This window comes from Microcebus murinus, chromosome 6 (genome assembly GCF_040939455.1).
Source record: "Microcebus murinus isolate Inina chromosome 6, M.murinus_Inina_mat1.0, whole genome shotgun sequence".
NCBI classification, from domain to species: Eukaryota; Metazoa; Chordata; class Mammalia; order Primates; family Cheirogaleidae; genus Microcebus; species Microcebus murinus.
In genome coordinates this window covers 22,407,270-22,417,519 of record NC_134109.1, presented here as the reverse complement: position 1 = coordinate 22,417,519, position 10,250 = coordinate 22,407,270, and the positions used below count along the sequence as shown (strand labels likewise).

General features: G+C 39.3%; 1 protein-coding gene across 1 annotated transcript; it reads right to left on the bottom strand.

Moving 5' to 3' along the window:
* Positions 1-261: 261 nt before the first annotated feature.
* On the bottom strand, positions 262-9,963 carry DIO2 (iodothyronine deiodinase 2). Its single transcript, XM_076003813.1, is given in 3 exon segments — positions 262-367; positions 370-934; positions 8,937-9,963. Coding segments are annotated over 3 exon segments (810 nt in total). The 5' UTR covers positions 9,159-9,963; the 3' UTR covers positions 262-344.
* Positions 9,964-10,250: the final 287 nt, after the last annotated feature.

The window sequence follows — 10,250 nt, the reverse complement described above, 5'->3', positions numbered from 1 at the left end:
CTTCTGGTCCCAAAGCATGCATCGGCTGTTCAACTTCTTTCTCAAAGCAGAATGAACACATGCTGAGTCAGGGTTTCTTCCTCTCCATCTTAGGATCTTTCCACTAGGGCTTTTCACTAAGAAGAGAAGTGACAGGGCTACTATTTAGCCCCATGTCATTTGAGTGGTGAAAGAAGTACTGAGATGTCAGGTTAGGGGTTTATGTTTTTCTGACAGGCAAATTCCTGTCTTTCAGTAAGGCAATGAGACTCAGTCGAAATATGAATTCAGTCCTTAATTTCCTTTTCTTTACATCATTAAAAAAAACAAAACACAACACAATAAGCTCTATTACAATCATACCTTCAACCAGCTAATCTAGATTTCATCTCTTGCTGAAATTCTTCTCCAGCCAATGCCGGACTTCTTGAAGGTTGTAGAAGAAGGGGCCCTTTCCTCCCAGATAAGCAATTTTCTGTCTCTGCACAATGCACACCCGTTCAAAGGCTACCCCGTAAGCTACATTGGCATTATTGTCCATGCGGTCAGCCACAACCCGGCACTGGGGCGGCAAGGAGAACCGCTCCAGCAGCTGGTGGGCCGCTGCGCATCGGTCTTCCTGGCTGCGGTGCCTCTTCACCTCAAAGGCCAAAGAGGAGTCCCCAGGCACCGCCCAGCCATCTGAAGGATGAGCCTCGTCGATGTAGACCAACAGGAAGTCAGCCACTGCTGAGAACTCCTCCACCAGCTTGCGGAAGGCTGGCAGCTGGCTAGTGAAAGGAGGTCAGGTGGCCGAGCCGAAGTTGACCACCAGTGGGCGCTCAGCGCTGGCAAAGTCAAGGAGGTGGCATTCAGCTCCGTCCGCTGTCTTCTCCGGGGCACCGCTGTTGTCACCTCCTTCGGGATTGGAGACATGCACCACACTGGAATTGGGGGCATCCTCGCCCAATTTCACCTGATGGTTTAAAAAATAAAAAAAAATAAAAAAAAAAGAGGGAGAGAGAATGCCACATTAAACACATTGCCGCCTCGATTCACTTTAAATAGATAAAATTGGCTCTAATAGAATGTGGTATTTCCTTCAGAGCATGTGGTAAACATTTATTGATTTGACTAAAGAGGCTTCATGGCAGGTAAAGAATGGCCCCAAAGAGAATGAAAGTCTCTTTTCATTCTGGTTATTCACTGAAGGTAATTATTTTCATCATGGAAGGCACTGCAGTTAACTCTTCATAATTAAGCTGAGGCTGGTATTCTTTACTATCCTTATTTTGCTGTCGGTGCTTAGCATGCATTATATAACAGATGATTAATTGACTTCATTTTGAAAGTTAGAAGTGAATGGTCTACTTCAAGACAAATTATCAGGGTCTTGGGACACAGTGCCTCTTTCTGAATTCTAAAATACTCAGGCAGGACCTTTATTTTCTTGCATGGTGCTAAATCATTTATTCTCCACCAATGGTCAGTGATACCAGTGGGCTCTATTCTTAGCCAGAGATGGAAAACCTGGTCTCCACCATTTATAAGAAGGGTTATTTCTGCTTAACCTCTTTAGTGCTTCAGCTTTCACAAATGTAAACTGCAGATAATGATGCCTGTCTTTCTCACATGGCTATTGGAGAATAACATAAGGAAAAGAGCTCTTTGTATACTATAAATCTCTGTATAGGTATGCATTGCCATTATAAGATGCACCCCCACCATGCCACAAAAAAATACCATCTTACCTAGGCAATTCCGTGTATATATATGTGTGTGTGTGTGTGTGTGTATATATATATATATACATATATATATATATTATATAACATACACATATAGTCCCAAGCAAAGATTTGAACTCTCCTTAGCATGGCATCCTCCCTAGAGGTTTCTACTGATACTGTTTACACTGTGGTTCTTATGAATAGAATCTCACAATTTCCATTAAAAAAAAGATTAAAAAAATACAGTTATTCTGGAATTCTACATTTAGTTAATTTGTCATTTTCCATGTGTTTTTGTTCATTTGTTTTCCTCTTTTTATCTAGGAAGTCACACACACACACAAAAAGAACTTTTCTACCACACAAGTTATTAACTAAGCTCCTCAGAATTATAAAATAGGCAGGCAGAAGAGATATAGACAAAAAATTGTTCCGTGTACCCCCTTTGCACATGGTTTAAACAACTGAACACAGAATGAAGGAAAGTTTGCAGCCTTTGGGTCTGCAAATTGACAATAAAAAGCAGACAACAATAGAAGAGCCAATTACTTCAGTTTGAATTAATACAATTGGATCTTCCCCTAGAATGGTTTAATCAAAGCCAATAACATTAGGGACAACTTACGACAGTACAATTGATTTTTATTCCCTATCTTAATATTACAAAACACTTGCAACTGGATCAACTTACTTCCCTCATATAAATATAGCCACATATAACACTGCTGTTAATTGAAGTCACTTAGAAGTGAATTGTTAAAGATGTAACAACCCAAACTGATATAAAACACTCAAGGGCTTTTATTCAGAAGCTTCTATGTAATGTTAATGCATAACTCATTTTAACTGTAGAACAAGAGTTAAAGTTCTTTCTCTCCCTTCTCAAAAACCCTATCAGGATAGGTTTGAAACACGTACTATTCGTTTTCTAAAGGAAATCTTTTGGTAATAGTCTTCCTTCTTAGAAAAGGAAGCTGTTGGTGTGATTTAAGTAAGCACATTTATTTTCAGTCACCACCAGGGCGAAAGTTATTTTACTTACATTAATTTTCTTGGTTAATATGCAAGTGTAAGTAGATGGAGAAATTTAATAAGCCACTTTTAACAGGATTCTTTCATATGAACTACACTAGTCTTCGAGGTATACTAAAATATACTTCAGATTTAAAGATGTATATTTTAAAGGTATCATAAGCCTTTTAATCTATGGGTTCTTTTTATACTTCTTCATAGATCTAGGTGGTGGGTAGTATTCCCATCACCTTCTCAACACATCTTTCTCACTTAAAATGTAATAGTAATGATTCTAGGAGGGCTACTTTTAACAAAATTTTGTATACTGTGTTGTCAACATACTGTGATGAGGATACCTAAATACATTCAGATGAGTTTGTTGCAGTGACTTCTTGTTACGTAAACAACCTGTACACAGGAGGGAAGAAAAATCTCTGAACTATAAAAAAAATCTCTGGCTTGTAGTTTCTTGGTAGGTAAAAACATATGTCTGGATTTTGGAATCATTCCTGAGACCTATGAACAATTGTGTTGATCCTTGCATTATTCCTGATTAGTCAACTGAGTAATCTAATCTGATGCTTAAGACACAGGTGAATCTCATTACCTGCAGTTAATTTTCTTGGAAAGTTAAAGCACCTTCTTCTTCTTAGAGACGATGTATAGTTCAGCCACAGAATTCTTTTTAAAACACTGACTAGTTATCCTTAGGAGATTCACAATAATTACAACCTTGTAACTCTGAAACTAAATATTAGGAAAATTACCAAACATATAATGCTCTTTGTGTGCTGGGGAAGGTGGGGTTAGCATTTTATTAGGCTGGGAAGTATTTTCTTTATTTTGTTGAATGAATTATTGAATGAATGCTAGTTCTTATAATCCTAGGTCAGTGAAGGATTTTTTACACTTAATAATAACCTTAACCTGCAATGAATATAACCATATCTGGGTGATGGAGGAGCTCGCTGAGGCAGACACATTTAGAAATATGAATCCTGCAGCCCTCCTGGACACCGTAACCAACACTCACTGTTGTTGGTCTTCCTTGATTGTCTCAGTTGGTCATTGCAATGTGGCCAATTCTTTTTATTTTGTTGAGCAGCCATGGGACCCTACTGCAGACTAGAATGTCATAAATGGATATCCTTATTCACGAGGTGGCCAGGTAAGAGAAAATGCATAGATAAGATCAATGCTATTAAAACTTAGAAGGAAAAACACACACCCACCACCCATAAGTCCAAATGTGAGTAGACCAGTATTCTGCTTTTATGAGCTTCACACTAACCATAAAATTTGTCCATCTTTGCTAAAACTTGATGGAGGATAATTTAGCTAAAATAAATTTAAAAAACCACCTTTTATTTAGCAATGTAAGTTTCTTTAAACTAAAAAAAAAAATCTTTAAAAAAAGATATTACTGTTTATTCTCATCTCCCCATTTGGTCATCATAAAAATTAAATTTTTAATAGACCAGTGTTTTAAATAGAGACTTTCTTGGTTTGCTGGGTTATGTACCCCACTGAGATAGAATGGCAGAATCACTATTGTCCTCAATGATGGAAGATTCTTGACTCTCCCCAGGAGCAAAGCATTCCTTGACACGCAGCCAAGATGATGAAAAAAATAAAGTTGGTCCCATAATAACATTTAGGCTACAGGAAAGAAGCTCAACAAAAACAAGTTATCCCCTGGTACTTCCAAACCTTGTTTTAATTTCCCACAGTGGCACAGAAAGTCTCCTGGCCACAAGTTACCTATCATCTTAATTTCTCCTTCTTAGAGGGTTTGTGTTTGGTTTTTGTCCTTAATGAGACATATTTGCCAAAGAGGCATTCAAAAGGCATTTTTTACTCTTGCGGAAGAGTAATTAGGTCGGTACCTCTTTCCCTGCCAGCATTAGCCGCTCTAAAGAGAACCCTGCCCAGTATTTAATGCCCAAACACAAGAAGCATCATTTCCACTAATTGGTCTTGAAGTTCCGATGTTCCCAAAGGGTCCCTTTATTCTGCAAGGATCAGAAAGGACATTGGTAAAATGTAATATTGTCATCACTGACTTTTATCTCTCTCATCTGCACTATTACAGTTGTCCTTTCTTATGTTTTTGCAAGCAGCATCAACACAACACCAACAAAGGAAGTAAATAAAGGATTTGCATTTTTACAACAAGGCACATCTCTGGGCCAAGTTCAAATGTTGCCATAGACCATTTATAAATATGAGCATGAATATAACCATAGAGCACATATAAGAATTTGATTCCCTTGATGATGTTCGGTGCATGGGGGAAAGGATAATGCTGCTTTAGCATGTGGACTGTGAAATGCAGGGCAAGGGGGAAAAAAGGACCATTCATCAAGTAGAAGCTGGAAATAGAGCATATACTACTAACCTTGTTTTTTGTTTTTTCTTTTCTACAGCCTAAGAAAGGCTTCTGGGCAAAATATCATATAATTTCATGATAGACAGTAAAGTAAATGATACAAATGAAGAATGAGTGTTTGGTAGAAGAATTTTTGCACATACTTCTTGCTATCCAAAGCCCTGAAAATGGCTTTATTAACCATCAGGAAGTTTCAAATTCTTTGACATAACGACCAAGCTACATCAATGTCCTTAGAAACGTGGCCAAACAATCATTAAGCAGAGATTTAACCATTTACATTCAAACTGGCCAAATAAATCAGAGTTGAAGAATAGGCTACCTACTCCTTCCTCTTAGCTCAATTCTCTTTTGGCTATTCTCTTTTTAATTTGTACCTTAAAAATGTAGCTCTAAGCCCTATCATTTCCCAATGTTTTATCCAAGTGATGGACAAGCTCTGGGTACGGCCTGCTTTGTTTTCTTTTGGGACTGTTTCTCTCTTAAAAGAGCCATTTTCCATTGTAGAAACTAGTGTCAAAGGCTTGAGGTGAATGAAGAGGAGGAGGAGAATGTTAAAGAGACCCTTTCAAAACCAAAATTATATGTTCAAATGAATATGTTTTCTGTGCCACTGCAATATTAACCATGCAGAAGCTAAACTGCCTGTCAGCATCTATACTGTGTGTTTACTTTTACACTTCATTTAGGTAAGAGCCAGGCTCCCAGACAGGCCAGTTTGCTTATTGGTTGCATTTTTAGGCTTTGAGCACCAGCACAAGGATACACTGTTCAGATGCAATGACACTGACTAAAGAAATCGAAATACCAAATATCTGTTCATCATCTCAGAATCTTGCACCACCAGTTCCCATAGGCTCTCTTTTCAATCAAAATTGCCCACAGAACTCTCCTCCTACCAAACCTGTCTTATCTTTAAAAGCTTCTCCATAAAGTTAATTTTGAATTCCCTTCAACATTTTAATGAGTAAGGGTGTTTTTTAAAATTTTATTTTGTTTTCTTTCTTTCTGTGTTGCATCTTGTGGGGGCAGAATCTAGAGATAATACTTCTTACTCCCCATTCTCTAAATATTTTCCCAAGTATCTGACATTCAACAATAAGGAGAATTAAAAATAACAAATCACATGTCTAGTTGAGTCACATGTGCACGCACCCCTCAGCCTGGAAAACTGCTTCTGGAGGTGACAGCCTCAAAATAATGCAAGTCAGGATTATGAAATACTGTGATGCCATCTCAAAGAGAACATTCTTTAGTGGCTCTAGAAATGGCCACACCCAAACACTTTGGTGCAGATGACAACAGCCTTGAGAGAAGTGATTCAACCTGATCGAGAGGTTCTGAGTGACCCTCAGCTGCCTCCACAGAAACCACCACGGTTGCCATATTTGAAGACAGAAAGAGATCATGATTCTGTTCAAGCTGTTTTTGCAATTTTCCATCCATTACACACCCAGCCCAGTCTTGTCTCTGGATATCTGAGTCCTGGGGTTGCTTCTGCACATGGTTGCTATTATGTAAATCATGAAAAGCAAACATAATAATATCAGTCATGAACTTGGTCACTAATCAACTCAGTAGGCAGAGACAAAGACACACAGAAGAAGAATACATCAACCATAAGCAAAAAGAAAAAACAAATCACTCATCCTTCCCAATTTCTGGGAATATGAGTAATAAAATATTACAACACAATGGAACACTATACATTAGTGAAAAAATAAATAGTAAAGTTTATTAAAGAGGCATTTGTTTGCTTTTTCATTTTATCTTCAATAAGCTGCTTAACACGAGAAGCAACTTCACTTAATATTTGTGGGTAACATTACAGCCTCCATTGTTTTTGTGAGAGATGACATTTTTTTCATCTTTTTTAAATGAGAGATGGCATTTATATAAGGTAGCTATGCATAAAAGTAAAATTCTCCCAAGAAGGGATTTTTTTCTTTTATAGGCAAAAGTCTTTGTACTCAAAAAAGTAAGAGTTCAATACATTGATATCGAACCACTGACATTTGCATGGTGTCTGCTAACACACAGAAAATATAGATATAGATGAGGGAACTTCCTAATTAATAATATGCCTGACATTCTTGTGTATTCCCCTATCCTTCTCTAAATTCCCTTCCCCCAAAACAAAACATAAAAATTTCACATTCGATATATACACTTGTGGAGATAAAATGATCATGTTAATATCTCTTTGCCTTCATCTCCCACTCACCCCTACATACATACTATAAATGAGTTTCTACTGTTAGAACTTTGAACATCGATTCATATTCTCATAGAGGAATTTCCATTTACTAATATGAGTTCTTGCCATTCACATGTGTCTTTAGGACAATAAATGCAAACTTTCTGCAGGTTGCTCTCAATAACAAAGACAAGTATTGTAGTAAAACTTCCCTAGTTCACAATAGATATTTTCCTCTTGAACATTTCATTTTCAGTGGAACAACCCTGCCCTGGATTCTTTGTGACTACAAGTTACCTCTTTTCTTTTCCTGGTACATAGCTTTCTTTTCCTAGTGTTTATTTATGGAGGATTAATTCCCTTTCCTTTCTATTATGCTTAGTTTCTCATCTCTGGCTCTGAGGTGCTGCCTGTTTAAAGTACACCCCTTCACTGAACACCTGGCTTCCATATCCCTCTCAAACTTCTTTTCCTGGCATCTTGGGCAAGGTGTTCCAATATTATTATGGAATACCAAGATTGTCTGCTTTGACAGGAACTTCTGCCAAATGAGTTCATTCTTCTAAAGCCTGGGGACCTTCAGGAGTCATACAGCCATAGGGGGTAGGGGCAAATTGACAAGGGACTGGGACCAAAACATTCCTCTTTGCCCTTAAGATCTTAGTTGAAAATGCTCTACAACATCTCCAAGTGGCAAAAAGGCTAGGACGACAGCATTTTTCACTTAGAAACTAAAATCATCAACTCTGGTTTTGAGTGAGCAGCCCTTGGTACACAGTATACATAGTATCTACAGGTAAGGGAGGCCACTGCTGTCATGCTCAGGGCACATGTTTGAGATTTAATGAACCACAGACCCATCATCTCTTTCTAAGACAACTTATTTTTATTTTTTTAACTTATTTTATTTTTGAGACACAAAGTAAATGCGATGTCTGTTACAAAGTCTGGATTTCTGATGGCCAGTTCTCAGATCCTTTTTTTTTTTTAAACTGCTAAGACAGATCTCAGTGCCTGAAAACTGCTTCCAAAGGGTTCAAATCTGAATCAGTGTAACAGAGGTGGCACACAGTCACTCACTTTTATTAACTCCTACCCTCACCCCAAACCCAGTGGCTAGGATGCCCAGTGACACTTGCTATGACCATTCTGTTAAGTCTTGTCAACCCTCTGAGAACTTTAGTAGCATTTTCTCTTTTCTCGCTTTTCAGTGCCTGCCCCTTAAGCTGTCTTTCCTAGCACCCCTCACACATAGCCTCCCATCAAGCAAAACACCAAAATTCCAGCTTAAGACAAGAGCAGAATACACACAGCTGTCTCCCCTCCCCCAACATCTACTGACTTTTTCCCAAAGTTATTCTACTGGCACAAATGCCCTCCGCTCCAAAACCGCAGCAAGATATTAATCACCCTGGTTAGAGAGATTTCTTTATTAGGTCACCCAGAGTCATTACGGCTTATTATTATCTGTCACCTCCCATTCTCACCTGTGCAACAGGTGTGGAAAGTAAACGTACAGGGGTCATTGGAGCATAGCCACTAGGCAGCTCTCACCCCAATGCCCCCCAAAGGCCGCCAGTGCCCCCAGCATGTGAGCCCCTGCCCCTGCAGACCTAGGGAGAGGGAGGCCCGTGTCCCCGCCGCTCACCTGTTTGTAGGCATCCAGGAGGAAGCTCTTCCAGACGCAGCGCAGTCCCTCTGAGGTCAGCATGCGCCGCCACTCTCCACGAGTGGACTTGGAGCGGCTCAACAGCAGCACCACGTGCTTGAGCAGAATGACCGAGTCATAGAGCGCCAGGAAGAGGCAGTTGGAGAAAAAAACTGGCAGAATTTGCAGTGTGATCAGCAAGTCTACGCTGAGGATGCCCATCTTCTCTGCCTCCTGAGTCAGTTCCCTTGTGCGCTCTGGTTCCCCTTCACCCTCTTATTTAAAAGGGGGTGGGGGAGGTAAGGGGGAAGGTTGGGGGGTGGGGGGAGAAGGAGAAAAACTAAATTAAAAGGAAGCCCAAGTTGTCTCCTTTTTCAAAGAAGCAGAAATGGCAAGACCAAGTCCAGTCTCTCCAGCCCAGCAGTTGGAGTGTGCCCATCAATTCATTCAATTCGGAGCTGCTGCCTTTTTTTTTTTTTCAGGATTTTAAGATGTTTAAAAAAAAAAAAAAAGCTGGCGTACCCGTCCCTAATCCAGTTACCCCTGTCAGAGTCCGTTAAAGACAGGCAGTTCTACTTTCATTTCCAAGCACCTATGAGACCGTGGCAGAGATTGCAAAATTTTTCTTTAGCTTTTCATTGTCTCTGTGTTCTTTAAACGTAGCCTGTTTCTTTCTTGAATTGCCAGAGTTTTTAAAGTGTGCTTTAAGGGTAGTTTTTTTTTTTTTTTTTTTTTCTTTCTTTACTCCGTTTTACACACACTTTCTGTGCTGCTTCTCCCAGTCTGTCTGTCTCTCCCTCCTCCAGGAGCGGCTGACTCCTTTTTTTCCTCACTACCTCTGGCTTTTCCTTCTTGCTATCTGTGGTGCAAAGTGCCTCTCTCTGCAGCCAGTGAGTCTCCCTGAAGCCTTTTATACGTTCCCTGGCTAATTGCTGCAATAGAGAAATGAAAGCCTAATCTTGGTAAAGATCTTGACGTCATTGAGAAAGAGGGCTTTACTTTGGCCAGGACTGCAGTGAATAGAAAAGCAAAACTCAACAACTTTTTTTTTTTTAGGAGGGGTTGGGGAGAGACAGTGGAATTTTGCTTTGTGATTTAAAGAGAGAGAGAGAGAAAGAGAGAAATTAATACCTTTGACAGCTCTCAGGAAATGCTTTCCAAACTTTGGGAAAAGTAATTTAATATAGCATGTAGATTGATATGGTAACACTCTCACTTCTGATCATCATTATCATTAATTTATGAGCGGTTTGGGAAAGAAAGGATCCTGGAAGACAGGTAGAAAAGAGGAAGAGTAATTACAGGTGGTTGTTG